General features: G+C 41.9%; 2 protein-coding genes across 2 annotated transcripts; both read left to right on the top strand.

The window, feature by feature from the left end:
* Positions 1-3,539: 3,539 nt before the first annotated feature.
* Positions 3,540-5,507, top strand: sox17 (SRY-box transcription factor 17). Its single transcript, XM_030078794.1, has 2 exons — positions 3,540-4,050; positions 4,504-5,507. The coding sequence occupies exons 1-2, from the start codon at positions 3,753-3,755 to the stop codon at positions 5,412-5,414; spliced, it is 1,209 nt and encodes a 402-aa protein (XP_029934654.1). The 5' UTR covers positions 3,540-3,752; the 3' UTR covers positions 5,415-5,507.
* Positions 5,508-19,066: 13,559 nt separating this feature from the next.
* Positions 19,067-23,661, top strand: LOC115379220 (oxygen-regulated protein 1-like). Its single transcript, XM_030079941.1, has 5 exons — positions 19,067-19,161; positions 20,381-21,035; positions 21,938-22,110; positions 22,675-23,509; positions 23,623-23,661. The coding sequence occupies exons 2-5, from the start codon at positions 20,391-20,393 to the stop codon at positions 23,659-23,661; spliced, it is 1,692 nt and encodes a 563-aa protein (XP_029935801.1). The 5' UTR covers positions 19,067-19,161; positions 20,381-20,390.
* Positions 23,662-24,322: the final 661 nt, after the last annotated feature.

The following is a 24,322-nucleotide window of genomic DNA, read 5'->3' as shown; positions in this document are numbered from 1 at the left end:
CCCCCAGCATGAAAACACCTTCCCCTCTCCATAGCAGGTGTTAGAGGAAGTCATAACCCAATCAGACAATCTAAACATTCACTATCTCACCACTGATAATGACAGATGTCTATACACTTCCAAAAAGACTGTATGGCTTCCAATTTACTGTGTTTTTTTTCTTTCGGTCTCTAAATACATGATCATAGGGAACAAGTTTAAACAGTCCTTCATTCCTTCAGCTTGACTCACTATCAGGCATGGTTTATTTATAATCAATTCAGAACTGATCTTATATCATGCTCCTATGCACTTTTTGGCACATGCACTTATTCCTCTGGTACTTTACTAGCATTTTACTGGCATTTTATTGGCAATACATTTATACATGGAAGGCTGGTTTGTAGTTTCTACTTTGGTTGGTTTTTATTATGTCTATGTGTCTCTGTATTGGCCCATATTTTTTTTTTTTTCAAAATTGGTGCACCCACATTTCCCTTGGGAAATATATAAAGTGTTAACTGAACTGTATCTGCTGCATGAAGCAGCATAATCGGAAGGTTTGATGTGAACTATGACCTGTAAGGGCTTAAAAAAAAAAAAAAAAATACTATAGAAATAGGACCTGTAACAACATTTGCTGCTAATAAGCAGTGTTGTTTGAACTTGAACCACTTTGCCCTTCTGTGGCTTTGTCCAAGTTCAGGCCTTTACAGCTTGAGAGGCTCTGGGGATCAGTGCAGAGTGCTAACATATATACACCTTCCGTCCCAGTGATTTAAACTAACACGGCTGCCTCGCAGCTCAACACAAAGGAGCCAGCGAACGCATTGTGCAATTCCCAAGAAAGCCACCCACAGACATTTATACAGCAAGACTGGCGACCAGCAGCTCAACTGTGTGTCAGAACTCGCTTGGAAGGCGGACAGTTTGTGCTGCTACGCCAAGGACAGGAAGTGCTTGCGGAGGGACAGGAAGTGCTCACCGCTGCAGTAGCCGAGGCTGGAACTGAGATAATGCCATTGTGTAAGCAAGCCAAGTGACCTCTCCCTGAGCGCAGAGTCCAGAGGCTGGCGTCGAGAGCCCTGGCCCCCACCCAGCCCCAGACTCCCCAGGCACGGGGTGGGGGACTCGGTGGGATGGGGGAGGGGGGCCGTGAGGCGTGTCACCTCCCCGTATTCCACCCCTCCCCTCCTTTGGGTTGACTCTGAACCTCACCTTGTAGAGGAAATGTGGCTGCGACTCCAGACTTTATGACTTCTCCCATCAAAAGCCAAGATTTTTCACTCCCACACAGCAAGACGGAGAGCCAGGGCACACTGATACCCACACCCATATCCACACACGCACACATGCATACACACACAGACACAGATGCACATGCACACACTTGCACATATGCAGACATGTGCAAACACACACATGCACACACACAGTCCCCTTCTGCTCTCCTGGGACTCGAGGGGGAAAACCCTATCAGGTCATCAGTGGTAAAATAGATGATGACAGTATTATAGGCCAGATCCTGTCCCAGTCCTGGGCTGGGGCAGAACTAGACCCCCTCCTGCCCCTCCAGCACCCTCCTGCCCCCCGCCAACCCTCAGAGGGTCACCCAGTGTGCTCTGGAGTATCTGCTAGTATCTGCACAGGGCACAAAAAGGTTGCATAAGCATCTCTCATATTTCTGTCAGCTCTTTTTGACATGTCAGAGGAAAGGCTCTGGCCTGACATGCAGCACCAGACGGTATTCCACAGCGTGATGGGACAGGCAAAGAAGAAAAGACGGAGCTGACAGGCTAAGGTCTGCTGGCACTGATAAGAACCCCTGCAGCCTGTGGGTGATGTTTGGGTTTCTGACCACAGACAGGGCTTCATTCTCCACTATGCAAACACACCAAGTTAGGATCATCGGGAATAGGAGTGGGCGCGACAGGTTGCTCTAACCTTTCACTGTCCTCAAGCTGGCCAGGGCGCGAGGTGAAAAGGACACCTCCTCCCAAAACAAGGCCAAGTTACTACAAACACAATCTCACAGATATCTCAGATCAGATCTGCAGAAAACTAAAAGTCGCACACATAATCAGAGTTAATAGAGTTTGAATCTCTCTACTGGAGGATGCTATGATGGACTTGTAATCCATGTGGTGCTGAATGCTGCTCAGAGACACACCAGGAGTTTCGAGCTCAGTGAAGCAGCGAAGCCTCAAATCTCGTGGACGGGTATTGTGGGAGAAATCTAGAAAACAGGCTTATTATAAATTTAACTCAAAACTAATTATTATCAACAACATAATGAACTGAATGAACATCTAACGGAGTAAAAATAATGGTGAAACAGTTGAAACAAAACAGAGTTCAAATGTAGTGTGAGTGAAATGCACCTTAAAATGCTGAAATAGGGGAAATAGCAGAGAAAGTCAAACATGGACTGGATGCAAAGTGACTTTTGGCTTGTATTAATTAATTAATTAATTAATTAAGTAGTTTGATTACTTATTTATCTCTCCCATTGCCATGCAATTTCACCTTGTAGCACAATCACATTTTCAATTGTCAGTTTCCTTTTCTTTTGTTTTGATATTATCCCACCAAAAGCAGACTTTGCCACGCAAGATTATCTCACTGGGGCCACATAAGGATAAGATAAGACGACATTTATTTATTTATTTATTTATTTATTTATTCATTTATTTATTTATTTATTTATTTATTCTCCCTTTCTTTCATGTGTCTGCCATTTACATGAGTGCAAATGTGCTTCAAAGCTTTTGCTTGATCAGTTTATTTGGCTCATTTACATCCCAGACGGATTTATTTACGTTTTAGCCGTTCACAAAGGACTTGTTAAAGGAAGCGCAGGCCTATTCACATTTGGAGAAAGTGATTTGACAGCAGAACGTCGCAGTCCGAGACAGAAAACTTTCTGTAGATATCAGGGGGGGCTCTCGTCTCAAAGATTTGGAATGGATGTTTATTTAAGCAATCTCGATTTTTGTTTATGGTGCATTTCCGTCTCACAATAAGGCATTTAAACCCTCAATTAGCGCCTTTTGTCCAGCTCCTCTCATTAAGCCCCACTCTACCGAGACGATGCGTCAAGTTGTGAATGAGGGGACCATTATCTCCACGCGTAAACCTGATATTCAAGATTTTAACACTGCTACCCGCCCAATACACAGACAAGTGTTCACGTGTATTGCTGTCTGAACATCACTGACTGTCTAATGCAGAGGTGAGAATTAAAACTGAAACAAACCATCGGGACCGCGGCTGTCCGAATCAACGCGATAGTGCAAAGCGTCGTGTTCCAGCTCTATAGGATGAATGCAATTTAATTTAAAATCGGTTCATATCAGGACAAGCTGTTCTTATTATGTAGAGTTGTGCATCATGGCAGAAATAATGCAGTGTCTCCCCTCGGAGGGTCTCGTTCCAAACAAGGGTCGAAGGCGGGGTGCTCTCAACTTTTTTACACCTTTGTAGTAGTGGGCACTCCCACCACATGGTGATTGGTTGCCTGTGCGTTTATAGCGCATCAACCTTCAGACTCAACTGTGAGTTGTCGCTATCTTTCCGTGCTGTGGCAACAAGAGCTGGCGAATGGATGTGACCAATTGTTTTCTATTGTACTCTGAAAACCCGAGACATTTAACCTTGGCTTGATTTCTTTCATTTTTTTGAAAAATAGATATCTGTAGGCAGTGATTAGTGGTTGAGTGTTTCTGCCTGTGCGCGCTGCCCGGTGGCTCTGCATATCTCGCAGCTGGACAGAGATGAGTAGTCCCGATGCGGGGTACGCCAGCGACGATCAGACCCAGGCAAGGTGTACGATGTCAGTCATGATGCCTGGTATGGGACACTGCCAGTGGGCCGACCCTCTCAGTCCTCTTGGGGACACCAAAGTCAAAAGCGAGCCCTGTGCGTCCGGCTCCGGCAACCAGAATCGCGGGAAGAGCGAGCCCCGGATCCGACGGCCCATGAACGCGTTTATGGTCTGGGCAAAGGATGAGCGCAAAAGACTGGCACAGCAAAACCCAGACCTGCACAACGCGGAGCTGAGCAAAATGTTGGGTAAGCACTTGTATTTTTTATTTTTTTTTTTTTAACGGGGGCATGCATCAGTCAATGTCATGTTGCTCATCTGCTTACCAAAATGTTTTAAAACTGCAGACCAATGCAAGGTATAAAATAGTGATAATCATTTTTTTCTTTTTTTTTTCTCGTTGTGAAGTTAGTTAGTTTCTTTTTGTTAGTTTAATTATTTTCTGTCTAATTCCAGCAGTGGTTGATAATCTGCTAATGGCCTCAGTGATATAAACCCTACAATTTTAGTTTATAAAAGTTACAGTAATGGAGCATTATGTGATGCTGCTGTACAAAAGTTGCTCTACTAGAGTCAAGCTAGAAATATTACTTTGAAATCCCGGACGCCCCCTAAAATGGCAATGAGCTATTTTTGAGAGCATCACCAGGCTGCGTATCTGCTGGCGTATCTCTGATGTGCTCTCTGCTCTTGACCTACAGGGAAATCGTGGAAAGCCCTTCCTGTAACAGAGAAGCGGCCCTTTGTGGAGGAGGCTGAGCGGCTGCGGGTTCAGCACATGCAGGATCACCCCAACTACAAGTACCGGCCCCGGCGGAGGAAGCAGGTGAAGAGGATTAAGAGGCTCGACTCTGGCTTTCTGGTCCATGGTGTGTCCGACCACCAGGCCTCGTCGATGGCCGGGGATGGCAGGGTGTGCATGGAGAGCCTGGGCCTGGGCTACCATGAGCACGGCTTCCAGCTGCCCCCGCAATCCCTCAGCCATTACCGTGATGCCCAGGCTCATGGAGGCCCCTCATATGAAACCTACAGCCTCCCCACCCCTGATACCTCCCCGCTGGACGCCGTGGAGTCAGACTCCATGTTCTTCCCTCCACATTCGCAGGAGGACTGCCACATGATGCCTGCGTACTCTTACCACTCCCAGGCGGCAGAGTACGCGCCCCAGGAACCCCATTCCACCCATCACAGCAACCCCGTCCTGCACAGACACCTAACCTCGGCCCCAGAGCAGGCTCCTCCATCTGCCGCGGCCCTGCCCCCCTCCTACATGGGATGTCCCAACCCTCTGGCCATGTATTACACCCAGCACTGCAACCCCAGTCATCCCAAACGGCACGGCAGCCACGGTGCAGGACAGCTCTCCCCTCCGCCTGACTCTCACCCCCATCCTGCAGACAGCGTGGAGCAGATGCACCACTCCGAGCTGCTGGCTGAGGTGGACCGCAGTGAGTTTGAGCAGTATTTGAGTTCATCCTCGGCGCGTGTGGACATGACAGGCCTGCCGTACGGGCCGCACGAGGCCAGCATGCAAGGACCTGAGAGCCTCATATCATCAGTGCTGTCAGACGCCAGCACGGCTGTATATTACTGTAACTACAACAACTCCTAACCTCGTCCCAGCCTGCTGCCCTGCTGCCTCTGCAGCCGTGACCTGACCTCAGATCTTTGTCTCTAAATCTGAATAAAGACTGTGTTTTCTGTTTGTTTGTTTTTGTTTTCAATTCTGCTCCTACTGACACAGAGAGCCCATTTTATAATGTAGCTTTGGAGAAGATCAATGTTATCTCTCTGAAATTGTTTAAAAACTTATAGAAAGCCATAGAATATTTGATTTGAACACTGGTTTTAACTTTTCCCCGTCTCTCTCTTGCAGGAATATGAATACATTTTGTGATAAATAAATATTGTACAGTCACTATTTTAAAGTTTATGTATATACTGTAGGTGTTTTATACTTTTGCACTTTTGAGAAATAAATTTTTGAAAATAGACTCAGCATTGAGTGCATTTTTTTAAATTTATGACAACATTGGATAAATATCTCTCTTTCTAGTAAGAGTGGATTTAGACTCAAAAACTCTGTTTATATTATTTGAGAGCTTTACTTATTTATTTTTTAAAGGTTATATCCACAGAGGACGTAAACATCCAAAAGAAGACACTGTTATTGTGTCATTATTTAATAATAATAGCTATAATAATAATAATAATAATAATAATAATAATAATAATAAAACAAAAAAATTGAGTATTGTTCGAGCAGATACTCACTTTTCAGAAAATTTTCTACTTGGGACAAAAACATTACTGTTGATTCAATGTGTGATCTATATTACACTGCAATATCTGTGTGATTTTGATTATTTTTACTACCACATGAACTTGAATGGGCTCATGGCAGCAGAGTTGGTCACCTGGAAGCGGAGCGGGCTCTGTCCACCGTAAAGGTCTCTGACCCCACTTCCTGGCCTGGATACAGGAGAGGTAATTTCACTGTCTGCAATGCATATGGCGCCTTGTTTTCGCAGCAAGGGAGCGCAGTTTATGCTCCGGACGTCCTGACTCAAAATGATTCAGTTTGATTAATGGTAGTGGCCATTAAAACTGTACTACACCTCCTCTAAACAATAGCGACACTTTATTTTGTGTATTTGTATAGCTGAACATCAACATACATAAATATCCAGCCTCTAAATATGCATAAATAGGATGTGGAGTTAGGTGGATAAATTACATTGGGTTTCATTTTGTCCTGTAAAACACAGTTTAATTCAGTCAAAACAGAAGATATATTTTAAACACTCATCGTGATATATCCAGCCAGCTTTGTTGTTCTGTACCACATATATCGGGTAAACACCTTTAAGAGGGCAGACCAGACTCTGAGACTGATTTAGGTGTATTTATAGCTGAGAAAGGGTACCGTTTTATAAATAGAGATTTTTTTTCCTTTTTTAAAAGGAAGAGGTTCTTCTCTGAGGGGTCAGTCACCCTGACCCCACGATCCATTTTTAGCACTTCAGAGGAAACATGTTCCAGAGGTGTATATTCATGTGCTTTGTTCATGCTGAATGTTTTGAAATTATGTCTTATGTAGGCAGAAGCAGAGGTTGGATCTCGAGGTAAATATTACTTATCCTTCCCACGGTCTTAATGGTGATGTCAGTTGTAGTTAGTTTTAGTGTATAAAAAACAAAAACAGAAACTCCACTCTCAAATTGTTCAAAATATTAAGTTCTTCACTCCTGGTGATATAGAAACTGCATTAACATATAAATTAACCCATTCAGATCTAAACACTGATGTTAACAGTGACTGAGACACTTTGCATGCGACCACAGGGCGTCTGTGACTGTGTGCCGTCCACACCCAAACAAATTCAGCCGAATTGGTTGTTACCTTCTTCTGCTTCCCTTTCCCCTGAAGTGACATGCTTCCCTCTGGGCCGTGCAAGGGAATCCACTGTAATTGCTGTGAATGTGTTTAAATTCAGTCTGCAGCTGAGTGGCAGGTTTATCCTCTCTGTTGTTACAGCTAATGGGTGCATAATAACAGGCTCAGACCACCATCCCCGGGGGCATCAGCAGGGTGGGTGGGGGTCACCTGCCTAGACTTAGGAGGGGCAGACCCCCACATCAGCCCTGATATTATCTCCACCCGCTAATTGATCTGGACTAATGGATAAGGAAAAGATCACTGACTTAATTTGTCATTCCAAATTTCATCTTAAAGAAATAGGAAGACAGAAAAAAGTAAGTTGTTAAAGGCACATTTACATTCACAAATCATCAGACAATAAATAGTTTGGCAAAATAATAATAACACCAACTTTTTTGTTGTTTTTTTAACCCCCTTAAACTCTGATCGTCCCTTAAATTTTCCCATCAGTGCTAGAAAGTTTTTTTTTCCCAGATTGTACAACACTAACACACATTTTCTGTATCTGTCGGTTACAATGTTTCATTGAATCACACTTATACTGAGTGAAATATTCAAACCTAATATACCATTGTTTTATGTCTGCACCATTACACCAAATAGGAAATATCTATGTGTTGTGCATCATTTTAGAGACACTTTCCTATAATTCAGCAGGACATATTTGGGCTCTTCGGCAACCTCAGGGCCCCCCACAAGAATTTAAAATAAAGTTCTGTGGCTTTGAACAAAGCTTGGCCGCGAAACAATGATGACCCCATCTAGGGGACCAACAGGATTTAACAGAGCAATTTGAAATGTACATGGATTTACATGGTGATTTAAGTCCTCTGTTTTGTTTTCTGTGGTTTTGAACTATTTACTCATGAAAATCGGGTTGCAGCATGTTTCTGTAATGAATATATAGTGTTTTGTGATGAGGTTTGAGGTACATCTTGCGAGCTTAGGGTCCTCAAATCCTGTTAAAAACCCAAAGTGGAGAGGGGTTAGAAAATGAGAAAATAGGCATTAAGTTTGTTTTTCCCCCCTATTTTCATTCCTTCAAACGTAATCATTTTTTTGCAGATACGTGTTTGCATCCAAAAACATCCTGCCAAGATGTTCCCAGATAAAAGGAAGACACTGGTTTATAGCAAAGAGAGAGAGAGAGAGAGAGAGAGCTGCTCAAAGCCTAGGAAATCAGGGCTTTCATGGTGTTCCTGTTGCTGCGATGGTGTGTGTGTTCATGTGTGTGTGTGTGTGTGTGTGTGTGTGTGTGTGTGTGTGCGTGCGTGTGTGGGTGTGGGTGTGTGTGTGTGTGTCCTCAGGCCTCGCTGCCAGCAGTCTGCAGCGAGGCAGTCAGAGATTACAGCGGGACGGCTGGCTACATTAACACAGAAGCACTTAATCATGGCACTGCTCTAATCTCATCTCAGGTAGCTGCCTTTCACAAACACAGCGACAAACACAGCTCCGCCGAGCCACAGCCACCAGTGCTTCATTATGTTCACCCTGCAACAAATTATCAAGATCAGCTTTATCTGACCGGCTGAGACGCAAACATGCTGCAGCTTAATTAGACATTTTATTCACTCACTGACAATTGCAGAAGTGGTGCTATTATCAAACATGTGCTGAATATAGAAAACACTGGGGACACTTTATTCTTTTTATGAGGTGACTCCCAGTTTAAAGGCAAAGGAAATATTCATTTATTTATATTTAAAAGAACCTTTTCCCTTATTGATTTATTAAATCTATACCAATCAGAAAGAAGGAGATTTACAGGCGAAAATAGTTAAAGATGTATATTTTTAATATATTCTGAGACAACTGAGGTGTGCATTGTGCAAAAAGGGGCAGCAACTCAATGCTCCTAATGTTTTGTAAAGTATATAATGCAATATCAAACTTCAATATCAACATATCTTTTTTTTTTTTTTTTTTTTCCATGGCAAGAATTACAATATGATGAATTGTGATGTCTTAAGATTTCTAGCCAACAGTGCAGGCCCCGTCTTGGGTTGCTATGACAACAAAAAAAACATATCCACAGCGTCAAGATCAGAATCTGAAAATCGGAACCTTTGTTTGAAATCCAGTGTGTGTCATTATGAGTGCCACCCAGGGAGACACACACACACACACACACACTCACACACAAAATATTCTAGTGGAGGCGTGCTCACTCAATATTTTGGCTGTTCAATCTCAGAGAGAGAGAGAGAAATAAAGGAGAGAGAGGCTGTGAGGGACCCAGCTGATTAAGTCATTGATAGTGGATTGCATATACAGTATGTGAGACAGCTGCAGGAGAGGGTGTGTTCCTCGTCTAAAGCAGGGCTGGGGCTCGAGGGTGGCTCATAATCCCAGGCATATGCTGTTCCTCTCTGGCCTGATCGCTTTTATGGTCCCTGCCTGTCAGACCACCGTCCAGTTGTGCTCCCACTATATATAGTTTGACAGATCTGGTCAATCTGTACTCAACGCTCTTACTCAATAGTTTTATTTGCGAGCCTTGCAGGAGAGTTTATAACTCACTATTAGAGGGCGGGCGAAATTTAGAAAACATGAATGGTCCCGCCTTTTCTTTTCCCTGGATATCAAAATGTATTGGATGTCAAAACTGATTTACAGTGTGTGATGTATTTTTATTGCATGGGACTTTGCTACGGTATAATTTAATGTGCAACAACACTTTGCTTTGCATCTGCACTCCTTTTCAGTCCTTGTAAGTTCTTCTCACTCTTTGATATGTGGCCTCCTTTGGACTTTCTGATGGAAAATCTTGTACAGTTCTTTATTTTGGTTTTAAAATGAGTGAATGAACATGCTGCCGGCAGAACAGGATGATTAAATGTTGTCACAGCTATGATTTTTACTCCTTTTTTAGTCCTCCCATCTTCTTTTCACTCTTCAGGATGCAGCCTCATTTGGAATTTCCGATGGAAAATTTAGTACAAATCTTTATTTTGCAAATCAAGAATAAGCATGCTGTTGATATAATAGGATAATTAGATTAGTTGTAGTAAAGGTGAATAAAATCCAAACAGAGGATAGTGTCTGACTTTAACGCTGTTGTTGAGGGTGTGAGGGCATTTTTCAGGGCTGGCACATTTGCCTCACAGTCGGGGATTGACTCAGAGAGTTGACTAACTTCCAGGGCTCTTCTGATCAGCTCGGCTCTCCATTCTCCTGTCTGAATCCCCTCATGGCATTCAGGACAATTTTTAGCTCGCGTCCAGGCGGGCAGTGAGTCGAAAATGACTACATCAGCAGTCAGTTTCCTTTCCACTGTGTTTTTCTTTAGGAGGACTGAAAGGTGGGGGCACGGGGAAATAAGACTTCAGTCTACACCCACACTTTGCCCTCATACTCATATCTGAGTCCCGTATCTTTTCGTTGCAGGAGTCCCTGCTGGACGCAGACCTCCCTCTTTAGGGAAAACTTGAGGAAAGAATGAGCCATGCTGCTTGGCACTGCAGGGCAAGGTACTGTAGAATCTGTTCATGACAGCACTGTGACTAACACAACAACATAGCAACATTAGTGACTAATTTTCTACAGGATTAGGTTTGTCATTACCAGTAAAAGAGTAAAGTAGGACTAATTTAGCAAATTTAAATGAAGGCCTGATGACTCGCTATAGTGATAAATACTATGACTTATAGCTGGCAACTTGGGATAATAAATAAAAGGGTATTTGTATTAATATTTCAGGAAAAAGTGTTAACATATTAACATATTATATTAATTAGATGATACAGTAAATGTAATATTTTATAATTTGTAAAAATGTGATCACGTATGGTAATTTTAGATGCATTTGATAATACAAAAAAATACTCAGAGGCACAGCTGACAAGATAAATGTGGACCATTGTCTGTTTGTGCTTTTTTTTTTCTGTCAATCTTTGAATCTTCCTGAGAGCACCTGTTCCCACTTCCTTGTTCCGAGGACTCCTGTTTGCTCCATCCATGAAAGATTGGCTGGGAACATCCTCCATCCAAGAGGAAACCATTCTCTGTTAAATTCACACCACTCTGTCCATTTTGGGACCGCCGGTAGGATTTCCTAAAAAATAAAAATACATGAAAATATAGTCTAAATAAAGGGGTAGAGGGCAGAGTGTCATGACCTGGGGCAGCTGCCTTTGTTGTTTCATTGTGTGTGTGTGTGTGTGTGTGTGTGTGTGTGTCTTTGCTCACACTTTTTCCCCCCTTATTTACACTTGAGAAAACATTTACTTATTGTATCGTTTATGTCTTTATCTCAGTAAATAATTGAATAACGTTTCATTGCAGTTGTATAATCATCATAAATAAATAACTTGAGATTTTTTTATTAACAGGATCAACAGCGTAAACAGAGCAGAGCAGTCACATATGTTTCTTTTTCATTTGTTACATTTGTACAACAACACAAAAGCCCATCAATCGCACTCTGATTACAACAGAGGCTGTCTTTTACTCAGGAAGTGGATGTATGCTTGTGTTATTGGGCTATGAACTTCAAACAAAAATCAAACACATTTCCACTGAAATAGCAAACAGTCCACTTCCAGTTCCCCGGCTGCTGACGACGTGCTCCTCGCTCCACAGGCCCCGTCTCCTCTCCGGCTGGCCCGCTCCGCCCGCTCGGGCCAGTCAGTCATGAATAACACAATCACAACACCGGCAGACCTGTCTGCTTCATAAGAACTTTATAAGAACACAAAAAATGTGATTTAATGTGAGTGTGTTCTCCATCTGAACATTTCTGAGCGAGCTGGTCTCCCACAGGCTGTCAGTTGCATTTCCAGTTGACACCACTAGGGGTCAGCTGTGCACAGTGCTATGTAAAGCTGCACAGGTGAGGTGAGGGCCTGCACCTACCCATGATATAGTCTGATAACTCACAGGTAAAAATACAACCTGTCAAAATGTGATAAAGCCTCTGTAATGAGTTGAAAATGTGATAAAAATCTGTTTAAACAATAAAATTCTCTGATAATGTAAAAATATCACATTATTACTGTCAGGCATTGTGACTTCATAAAACCTTTTTTGTAGCTGATGATGAAACAATAATATTGCTTAACAATGTAATAAATTACATTATTAGCTACATTGTTATTATTCTTACATGCTGTTACTTGTTGGTCAATATTGTTATTACATCATCAGTTAAAAATGCTTCACCCTGTATCATATCACAATGGCTGACAGATGTAATAATATGATTACATTAACAATAATTAGCTAGTTATTTAATTAACAATAATAAAATAAAGAATAAAGAATAAATAATGAATATGACTTGAAATGAATACAAAATAAGTTTGGAAGTGTATTTCACCAACATGTTTTATCACATTTTTAAAAGTTACATTATCCTTCACTTTTTACTTTTCACTTTTATCAGGTGTTACAAGGACAAGAGTTATTTTATTTAATTATTTTTTTATTTGTTTGTTTGTTTTTTGTGCATCAGAGATCATTTCTAGGTCATTCACATCATTTTCTTGCTCATAGCATTGCTTATCCTCCAAATCAAATGTAAGTGCACACAATCACATTGTCAAAGTCAGTCAAAATCCTGAAAATGTTATTACACAAAAATCCCCTTCAGAAACAAATAACTGTTATACTAGGAGATGTCTGCATAATTTATGGACAAAAATAAGAACACTGGATGACAAATTGTGTGTGTTTAAGAAATAGTAATTAGTGTAATGATGCAGTGTCTAGCTTCTTGTGTGCGGTGCGTTTCTGCTCTGCTGCTGCAGCCACACGGGGAATAATTTGGTAAATCCTGCCGTACTCATGCCGTGTAGATGCAGAGTGGGGGGGCGTACGTGGTTGTAATTAGAAACTTTTCACTTCTGGGTTGGGATTTACAGAAGCAGGGCATTCCAGAGTCCTTGGGAAGAGGTGAGCGGGTGAGGGAAAGTCCAGACACGTGAGCCTGCTGGGAGTCCCATATGGGTCCAGGTGAGGGGGGCCGGCTCGGCCCCGTAATCCCTGACAGAAGTCATCTTGTGGTCACGCAAACACTGGTGCTTCAGGCCAACACTCTTTTGTCATTATTATCACTTCCTTTGTAGTAAAAACAGCATCTTTTTGATTGTAACACAACATGAGTGATCATAAACACATTTCAAGCACAACATTTTTTCATCACGAGTATCCGGAAATTTCTGAGTTCACCGTCATGCTTCAGAAACATGTTGAAGTTGAGGTCATTAGAGGTCAGTGTGCTGTGTTGGCCAATAACAAGGCATTTAAATGTAAATGTAAATGCTTGTTATTTTGTTGTCAGCGCTATAGATCACCAATTTTGTCATCAGTAGATCAATATTGTCATCAATACATCATTTGATGTCACTTAAGATACAAATATGAGCTCATTAATTACTTGAATAAAACATTGTGGCACACTAATAAAAGGCTCATGATAAATTTGTTTTCTCATAAACATATAAATATGAAAATAAAAATATGTAGTGTATAAATATTTTAATAGCCTCATAATCTGGTTACCCAAACTCATAGTCCATTATGACATTTTCTCTGATAATTTTGAGGTAATTTTACTGTAATGCAAATTACGATGTGCAAATTATTATGTGCTTATAATTTGGACAAACTTATAAATAACATAAATATAGGTTAAATATATTTCCTCATAACTTTCTCACACCAGTTTCATGGTGCATTCTTAGGGTGCTATATTATGACATTTTCTGATGGACTTGTGTGTAATAATAATGTACTGATGATACATGTGTAATGGTCATGATGTTCAATAACTATCAATTAAAGCTTTACAAACTTTTCCTCGTCTTATAAATCAGCTTTTCTTGATGCTTCCCTCAGAGCTCCATGCCTGTGTTCATACTGATGGAATATCTGAGATATTTAGTGAGGCGTGTGTGTGTGTGTGTGTGTGTGTGTGTGTGTGTGTGTGTGTGTGTGTGTGTGTGTGTGTGTGTGTGTGTGTCGGTGTGTTTAATTCATGACCTGGCAGCTTCTGAACACTGTCTGATCAGAGCCCGATGGGTCCCAGAAATTTGTAGTAGTATTTACTAAAAGACAACTCCCTCTTCCTGTGGTCTTACACTCAGATTAATCCAAACCCACTGTCCTGGAGTCACAGAGCTGCAAACAGTTCATGGAAATGGGGAATAAAGTCCAGTAAATATTGTATAGTTCTGTCTTGTCTAAAACCACTGACTACATTTCCAGGTTTTGTCCCCTTTTCACTGACTATTGTAGAGACTGTAAAAATCAGATCTAGATTATGCTTGTAATATTCATGCACAAGCTAAGGATAGTCGTGCAGACAGTTTACGGTGCACTGTTGAAATTTTAATCTGCACTGATTAGCATTTATTTCCCCCAGCAGCTGGGAAAGTATTTCCAACTGCTTCTTTTTTGGGCGAGTGAAAATCTGTGAATTACCATCTTGGGAGCAGCCTCAGTAAATATCGCAATGAGAAATTATGTAAATGATGCAAATTATGAAATGTGTACATTTCAAATGAGGCAGTGGGGTGGTGCAGTGAGAGGAGGGACCGTCCTTCAACCTGGATGCCCCCTGCTGAAGTGTCCTTGAGCAAGACATTGAATCCCTACCAGCTCCAGCAGTGCTGCTCTGTGGCCGAACCCGACGTCTGACCTCCATTTGGAGTGAGGAAAGCCAAAAAACAAACAACAACAAACATGCTTATTAACATGGGTTAATAAAGTATCATATTATAATCATGTAGTACATGCAAAGATGTCATGTTTTCATGCAACAAGACGCAAATCTTTGCATTATTACTTTTGTAGTAAATTTAAGTGCATTTTTGTGTGATTTGTTACTGTATATAATTTAGTGGCTGAGCTGTCTTATACTGCTGTAAATGTACACAACAGACGTCACATCCACTAACACCAAAGGCGGCAATGTCCTGTTTTTGAACCCTGCACATCAGGAATACTGATCTTTAATAGGCCGCAGAGACAAGTCAAACAGTAGGGGACTGAGATTCACTACATCCTTTTTTTGTTGGGTTGAGAAAATGTCAAGGCCAACCCAATAAGGCTGGGTCTTGGCTGTGTGTGTGTATGCGCGTTTTTATATGTGTGTGTGTGTGTGTGTGTGTTAGAGAGAGAGAGAGAGAGATGAGGAATAGTGAGTACGTGCACATTCCTGTGTATATGCCCATCAGTAAACGTGCACGTCCATGTCCACATGTTTGCAGAGTCTGGAAAGTCCATTTTCGTGGCGGTCAGGATGCCAGCGTCTGGCCCACCTCACTCCAGGCCTGGCTGCTCCCTCGCTGAGTCTCTAACCCTTAATCAGAGGAAGGTTGTCTGAGGCGAGCACAGACGGATAAATCACTCTTCACCCTGGGACGCTATCTGGGCTGCGTATAGCCAGGTTGTCCCGTCAGCAGACTGGCCCTCCGCCCGTGCCCTCCAAAGCTAACAGCCATGTGGCGCTGAGCCCTTTGGTCAGGAGGACTCTGGCTGCCACAAGCCCCTGGAGGATGTAGGAAGCCACATTCTGTACATATCAGTCTTATATCAGTATTTAGTGGATTATTGTTAAGTGGCTGTTGCTACTTCTTAGAAAAGTCCAGGAAAGCACGCACATCCAAAAACAACTGTGGGCTGCAGGACCAAAGACACAGCATGTCAAAATGATCATAGAGTCTGCACACTATGTATATGCTGCAGTAAATTTATTTACTCTGTTATTATTTTGTTGATACATCTTGGTAATACACAGGCATGAGGCAAGACAGGGCATTGCCAAGCCGTGTGCCGCGCTGCAGTGCCAAAGAGGTGACCAGTTATAGCAGATGCTATTAAAAGGACTGTTTATTTAAGAAAAAAAAAAAAAAACGAGTATATATGAAAACACCCTAATCGTCTGATTGCAATTAACAAGAATTGTGAGCAGCCTAATTGAATAATGATCATATCGGCGAATGAGTGGGAGCGCGGAGTGATTTACTGCACAGAGGAGCGAGCTTATCTGCCTCTCTGTCCCATGCAGGAAACACTGGGATGTCACCAGGCAGATTAAAAGCTTGGCACAGCTGATACAGAGTGCTCAAAATGGATGGGGTGGGGACCTCTGACTGGTGCGTGTGTGGGGTTGGCGGGGCGGGGACGGGAGGGGAGGGGAAGGTGGGGTGACCTTACGAGTCCTGTTTGGCAGACATTCATTCAAAAACTGGGAATTCCACTGGAAGTTCAGAGGGGAAGAAAAGATGTAAGCCAGAAACCCATAATGTCACTGGAATGGAATTTTGAATAGCAAGCATATTTTTTCACTTTGGTCAGGCTGCATTTTTCACTTTAGACTCGACTCTCCCCTGAGGACAAATGGAATTTACACCACTACCGTACACATTAAAAAGTTATTGGGGAATAATGAATCGTTTTGCGTTGCCAGAAGAGCTCCAAACAGATTACCTTTGCTGGGAAGATCTCAGCAGAGAACTTAATCAGCTGCTTGGCTCTTAATTAAGTCAATTTTCAAAAACAGTGCAGCTGTATTACTTATAATTGGATTCTTGACAGCTGCAATGCTTGGAATGTGAACCGCACAAAAGGAGCCGGGCATTGTGGTACAAACGATACCGCAGAGGAGGAGATATCGCAGAACATCAGAGCAAACTGGTGGTATTTTCTCCGTCGTCGCCGATGCAGTTCTGCCCCTTTGAGCCGGAGCTGACACGAGATGCTTCATATACTCTCGAATTGAGGCAATATATGCAGAGTAGAGAGAGGTGTTTGATGGGAGCACAGGCAGACAGATCTGGTGGAGCAGCTGCATAGAGGACACTAGGCCAAATATAGAAAGGGGACAAGGGCCAAAACATATCACACATTTTTTCCCATTAACAGCATAGGTTTGAATCTAACTTGGCGCCAATTAGTTGCAGTATAGGCGCTAGGGCTTATAAATAGAGTGTGTTAGGGGTGGCAATGCACCCGGAACGCCGAGACAGATATCTCTGTCATGGCGACGTGTGATTTCATGTGTAATCATGTGAAGGAAAAATAACAGTATTCATATCACCAGCTGGTTCGTTATAACTCTGTGACGGGGAAGGCTTTGCGACAAATGGAAGTTCAGACGTTTGTTGCTATTACCTGTCATGCCGCTTTGAGTGCACAGCTCCAGCCCGGGCCTATTTTCAGTATGAACCGGGGTATGTTTGGCAAGAGCGCGACAGGATCTGTGCTGCTCTATCTGTGTGACCACCCGTTTTTACCCCCTAGATTTCAACATCTGCTGCTCTCTTATCTCTGCAGTAGAAGGGCTGGAATGAGGGGCATGCAGGCTTCAGGCCTACCTGTTTACTCTGAGGGCTTCCTCCATTGTTCACCCCGGCTTCCTTTTAAGGATTTTTCACATTTTTGTGCTCGGTGTTGTTTTGGGAACAGGTCATGGGCTCGGCGCATGGGAGCCTGCTGGGGCATTCCTGAATTCCTCCATCTCTGTCTGGTCAGACTCAGCAGGAATTCTTTCCTACACACACACACACACACACACACACACACTGTAGCTGTCTCTGCCTCTTTCATACACACACACACCTGAGATATTTTTTACTATTGTAGATCTGACAGCACTTTAAGCTTTTTCTTTATTAAAACTTTTCTTTATTCCTTTGTCTTTTTTGTTACCTTCACCCTTTAGGTTCACTGTGGAATGAAGTCATCCCTTGCAGGCTAATCCTTGCCTCTATATAAATAGCCTCAGTTCAGCACAGTTTTGGGTGCTGTTACATAACTCGGTAGTGATAGTAACATGACCAGCTAATAACCCTCGTAATACCGCACAGCCTAATCTACTGGACTCTACTACGCTCCTGAACCTGCCTGTCTCTCTATACGCAGTACTATTTTAAAACATGAAAATGTCCTTAAACGAGTTCAGAGTTAAAGGAACATTCATGTTGTCAGTATACATTTCACTTTCTTTTTTCTTTCTTTCTTTCTTTTTATTTATTTATTTTTTTTTTACATGTATTTATGTATATTGATACCCATGTATTCAGGTGAAACAAACATGAAGCAAATTATCAAAAGAAAAAACTGACATCCTCCAGTTGACATTCATCTAATTTTCTTATAAATTAACGGAAGGAAAGTTTCACCAAAAACAAAATGCTCTTCTCTGAGGGTCCTGCGAATGAGGAGCCCCTTAATCCTTATTATGTAAAGAAGTTCTCAATGAGATTACAACCCCGCACGAAAATTACCACCACTTACCAATTTACCATCTGCTGCCATTGGTCAAGCTGGAGAAACCTGCTTTCATTTTACAGGTTTAAAAAAATACACTCTTGTACAACAGGTATGTACTGTGAGTCCCAAATATAACACGACAGACGGTACAGTTAATTCAATTTGGTTTGGTTTGGTTTTAGAACTAGAGGATGCTGGGTGTTACTAAAAGCCTCAAACAATTTCAGGACTTTTTATGGACAGTTTTATGATTAATTCACTTAGTCTTGTTTTATTGCTTATTTTACAGTTGTGTGTCACTGTGAGTTTTGTCTCTCTGGGAAATTAAACCTCCATTGTTTAGTTAAAAAAAAACTCCTACCATTTAAAATACATCCCTGAGAAATGTTTCAATGGAAATATAGGGATTGAAGCCTATTTAATACAATATAAAAAGTAATAAATCCCAGGTGCACTGGTGTTATTGGCCTGCTATAGCGGCCCTGCGTGCATCTGACACACCTTTCTGAAGAGGATTTTCACGCACTACAGTTGTAGTGGAGATTAACTTTGAGCAAAGATTAAGCAAATTAACCAGGATGGTGCCTCCCGAAATAAACTGTTGCTGTGCAGTTGGTTCAACAGCAGTGAACATGCAGAGTGCCGGATAACATTTTCAGGATACTTTCCAAACATTTGGGAATTTTATGATGCTGACATAGGTAAGTTCATTTTGAATTCTCACATGGTTAAATTGAAATTTATGTTTTGTTTTGTCATTTAATTTGTTTAATTTATTTGCTGATATTTATTGAATCCAGGTTAAGGTCCAGAGGCTAGTTGTGCATTACTTTTGCATTGTTAATTGTTAATTGCATTGTTATTGTGTTTTTAGGTCACCAACAATTAGTAAATTATTTTGTCCTAAATATACAAATATATAAAACAGTATTTTGTATTCAAATCTTAATACAATGACAAATAACTAAAATGAGCTTTGAGATAATTAATCTAAACCTTTCATGAAATAAAAGGCTTAATTAACAAAATCTATTCATTTTTATTTAAAGAAAGCACCCTTTAATTCATAACGCAATATCTCAATAATGAAGGCACATGCACAATAATGTAAACATTTATTAAACAAGTGTTTCTAAATATTAGAAACAGTTTATTAATATAATTTTTATATCCACAGTCAATTTTTGAGTAGGTGCCATGTTTTTAATAGTATGATCCTGAAATGTGGTAGAAAATTGTATGCATATATAAATATATAATTTTTTAAAAATTAGGCTAAAAGAAATTAATACGAACCATAAAGAATATTCTGCTAATTGTTCCAGTCCCTATCATTTGCCAGTAACTTTGTTTTATGATGTTGCTTAAATCCTGGTAATCAAGTAACTGAATATGGCAAACAACCCATGGACGTCAGACTGTGTGACCTGATAGTCTCAGTCGTATGAAGTAAACAACATATGTCATGCAGCTGTAAACAAGTATGCCAGTCACAAATAAGATGGGTTAGTGGGTTATCTGTTTTGTTCATTGACCCTTCAATTTCCTGTAAGACACAATTATCACAATTATGTCTCTGACATAAGCAATGTGTTCAGTCTTTTATATATTTATAGATTTAACATATCAGCCATGTATTGAGACTCTGACTCTATTTTTTTTCTTCTTCATGTAAGTAAAGGTGAACAAAACACAAAAGAGATCTCCATTCTTTGGGAGGATTATTTTATTTTATCAGTCACTATCATTACTGTGTCATCTATTCAACCATTTGTATAAACTGTGTGTATGCTACATCCTGGATTTAAATCTACTAGTAAATAAAAAACTGAAATCTAGAGGATTCTGTATGTTCCTGCTGAATGTCTCTGATTTTTTAATATCTGTACAATTTGTAATGCTGTATCTCTCTCTTTACAGCCGGTGAGCCATGATGAATGAAAGGGGGATTCAGGGTTTTGCCCCTGACCAGTTATCAGGGAGCCGGCACACCTTTGGCACCACACGCCACCCGTTCCTCACTGACCTCTGTCCGTCTAAGCGGGTCTGTTTCTACAAGAGCGGAGACCCTCAGTTCAGCGGTCTGCGCATGGTCATCAACAACCGCACATTTAAATCCTTCGATGCCCTCCTGGACAGTCTGTCGAAGAAGGTCCCCCTTCCATTTGGGGTGAGGAACATCACCACCCCTCGAGGTGTCCATCCAGTCCACACTTTGGATGAGCTTGAGGATGGGAAGTCCTATATCTGCTCTGACAGCAGGAAGGTGAAACCTATCAATCTGGCCTTGGCCAGAAGGAAGATGCCACCGTGGTACCATGCCAGGCCTGTTACTGCCCGTCGCCAAGCCGTGCAGCTGGCCAGGCTTCACGCTGGCCGAGCCACCAACAAGCACGAGCCTGTGGTTGTGCGCACACCAAAGAAGCTGACAGTTTTTCGCAATGGTGACCCTGCTGTAAAATACACTGTGATACTGCAGAAGAGGACGACCCCCACCTTTGAGTCACTGCTGGAGTATATGACAGAGCTGATGCAGTTCCATGTGGTGAAGTTATACACCCCTGATGGAAGACGTGTGAGTGTTTTCTTTTGTCCCCACAGACTGATGCATCCATTCTTATCATTTTATTTTCCAAGGACGACGTAGACAAGTGAAGAAATAACCAGTCTACAATATATAAATAATCCCAGCAAAAAAAAACAAAATGAATTGAAAACTCCCATCCAAAATCCCTGTCAAAATGATCAATCCAACACAGACTTTCACTTTCTCAAAGGCTCTCACAAATTAAGGCCAAATCTGTAATCTAAGAGTACACACAGGGTTCACATCACCATACATAGGCAATGCATTAGATGCAATAATACATTCTTAATTAAACTGTGAACGCCTATATTTGTACATACATGAAGGCTGATGTATTTGTAACATTTTTCTAAATACAGAAGCAAGGAAGACTGATGGTTTTAGTCACAACTGGAGATTATTTTCATGAATTCATGCATCCCTTCATAACTGATATGATAAATAACAATATGATTGAGGCTTAAACACCCATCTCACAAGTCTATAGTATTCTGGTGGTTGGCAACATATTTATTGACCCATTATGGAGTGACTTAGAAACTGGACTGTAAATAACTGTCACATGAGGAGGGAAAGTGATAAGCTTCTTTGGCACCTCATCCTAATACCTGGAATGGCATTCTGGGATACTGCATTGTAAGGCTTTAGGCCAAGGATCTACTGTAAGTTGAGAGCCTATTGACATAGTGAGATGCCATTTGAACAAACATTACATCCAATTTAGACTTTTTAATATACCTTTCATGCATATTACCTTTGGAAGTGTCCCACTGACAGTGATATACTTATAATAAAGGTTAATTTTGTCATTTTCCAGTGTTTTCTTGCTGTGCTAACACAGTTCAAGTCAGTGACAGTGAAACATCCCCTTATTATTCTGTCCTATGCAGGTTGACGGCCTCCCAGCCTTGATATTGTGCTCTGGGGCTGTAGTGGCTGCAGGAAGGGAACCTTTCAAGTATGCAAGTTATAATACACAGAAATCACCTTCTTCAACACGGCTGTCCAGCCGTCGAATGGGTCCGAGAAGACTAAAGGCAATACACCGTAAGTCTATTCAAGAGTCTGCATTTTTTTTTTTGTAATCTCTGTGCATTGTCTGTTATATTCGTAAATGTACAAGCATATGCATGTATATGCATGTATTCTGCCAACTGCTCCCACTTAATACAGTTATGTCATATGTGCCAGTCCAATAGACCTTTGCATGTATTGCACCTTCAGTGCCACCGTCTGTCTGCCAGTAATCTACCTGCTGTGATGGGATGAAGAGTGGCAAAGTGCTGAGGCAACAATGTCATGCATAATGCTGCAGATGACCTACATACACTAACTACATGGCTGCCGGCTGCTGTGCATTATGAGCAGTGGATAGTCATTCTTGTGGTGCTATCACTATCATTATCACTGTCTTTTCTAATTTTTTTCTCTCTTTCTTTTCTCCTCATGCTGCCTGGATATTCTCTTCAACCTGAAATATCACTGACTTAAATCTGGGGACATTTGTGCTTGATTGTTTTTCAACAACTTGATTTTCCCACACCTTTGGGACATTGGACTCAAAAGGTAAAAAGAAGTCCATCTCCCGTGCTTCTAAGTCAAGGAATTTCTCCCTGTCTTCTGAGAGATACATTGTGAATCGGATACAAAACTCCATCACTGGAAGTTTATGCGACTTCCCCAGTAACCCGACAGACTCTATGGAACTGGAACCAGGCCGCACGCTGGAGTCTGTAGCACAAACGGAGGGGGACACCTGCCTTGGTTATGGAACTGAAGGGCACGAGGGCTTTCTGCCCACTGATGATGACATCGAGAAGTCTTTTCGGGTGAACCAAGATGGCAGCATGACAGTGGAGATGAGGGTGCGACTCACAATTAAAGAGGAGGAAACTGTCCATTGGACAACCACCCTGAGCAGGACCAGTGTAGCCAATCAGTTTAATACAACCCATTTACCTGACCCTGAACCTCAGCTTGAGCAGAACAGCTCTCTTAATTCCAGCCCAGTGGATTCACAAAACCCCGCATCCTCCACAGACAGCATGCACTGGAAAAAACCTAAAGATGACGATGATGACGACAATGATCCACCGTCACTGGATAATGGAGTTGCCAGTGAGAATGGTGATGAGGAGGATAATGTCAAAGTCCAGGTGGATATGGCGTCCCCAAGGAGGGCTCCCACCCCAGGACCCAGGCAAGTTAGAAAGAAGCAAGCATCTGTGGAGAGTATAACGTCAGTGACAGCAGAGGAGATTCAGGAAGGTGTGGTTGGCTCCTACATGTACAGAGAAGAGACTGAGAGCGGAGCCATGACCGAACAGTATTGCATGGTGAAGCAGAGTAGCACGAGACCGGTGCCCAAACCCAGAAGGATGGACTCTCTCACTAGAAATTTAACCACATTCACATCAACAGAGGTGGCTGACATCCTACAATTTGAAGAGAGTGGGGAGGAGGTCAGTGAAACTGTATTACACATATATGAACAGCAGACCTGCCGGGACAATTTCCATGCAAACAGTCACTTTCTTGCACAGGGTGTGTCTATGACTGGGATTCTTTATGGCAGGCCGGCTACCTCAGATACAGCGCGGTATTCCTTCAATAATGATTTTGAAACTGAGCGTGGAAGACCCTCAACAGCCTCTGAGTCCGTCAGCATCTGGAGGGCTGAGAGCATGTCAGTAACATCTGATTTAACCGTGCCATCAGTGAATACTGGTGCGGACTACATGTCACCACACATACAGAAACAACATTTCCCTGAGCCTACAACTGGCAAAGATTCCTCTCAGTTGTTGTCAGAGTCGGGGAAAGTTACACAGCAACAAAGAGTGGCCAATAAATCAAAGAGGACATACTCAAAACCCAAAGTGCTGACAAAACATGCTCCTCGGATTATGTCACCAGGGAAAAGACAAAAAGAAAATATTGCAGAGGTGCCCGAGAATCACAAGAGGGCAAAAACTTTTTCCAGTGCTGGGCTCATTAAGAGAATTTATGGATATAAACCAAAACCTGTAAAAAGCATGATTAAGCTTAAAAAGAAACCAACAAAAAACGAGGATGGGGGTGTTACAGATGTGACAGATGGCACAGTAAAATGTGCCATCAAAGACCCAAATATATCATCACCAGAGAAAGAAAATACAAATGAGACAATTTCTTTTGAAAAGAGCAGGTTAGATGTTCCACCCACTGAAGTAAGTCAACCAAGGGGAATACTGACACGGCAGGAATCGATGCATTTGGAGAGAAAGAGCGAAAAG

Source organism: Myripristis murdjan, chromosome 20, assembly GCF_902150065.1.
Source record: "Myripristis murdjan chromosome 20, fMyrMur1.1, whole genome shotgun sequence".
Classification (NCBI taxonomy): Eukaryota; Metazoa; Chordata; class Actinopteri; order Holocentriformes; family Holocentridae; genus Myripristis; species Myripristis murdjan.
This window is presented reverse-complemented; position numbering and strand designations above follow the sequence as displayed.

Coding starts and splice junctions, on each gene's coding strand:
- sox17 (XM_030078794.1), top strand. CDS start 3,753: ATGAGTAGTCCCGATGCGGGGTACGCCAGCGACGATCAGACCCAGGCA. Junction 4,051..4,503: donor GGAGCTGAGCAAAATGTTGG/GTAAGCACTTGT, acceptor CTTGACCTACAG/GGAAATCGTGGAAAGCCCTT.
- LOC115379220 (XM_030079941.1), top strand. CDS start 20,391: ATGATGAATGAAAGGGGGATTCAGGGTTTTGCCCCTGACCAGTTATCA. Junction 22,111..22,674: donor CACCGTAAGTCTATTCAAGA/GTCTGCATTTTT, acceptor GTCTTCTGAGAG/ATACATTGTGAATCGGATAC. Junction 23,510..23,622: donor TTGAAGAGAGTGGGGAGGAG/GTCAGTGAAACT, acceptor TCTTTATGGCAG/GCCGGCTACCTCAGATACAG.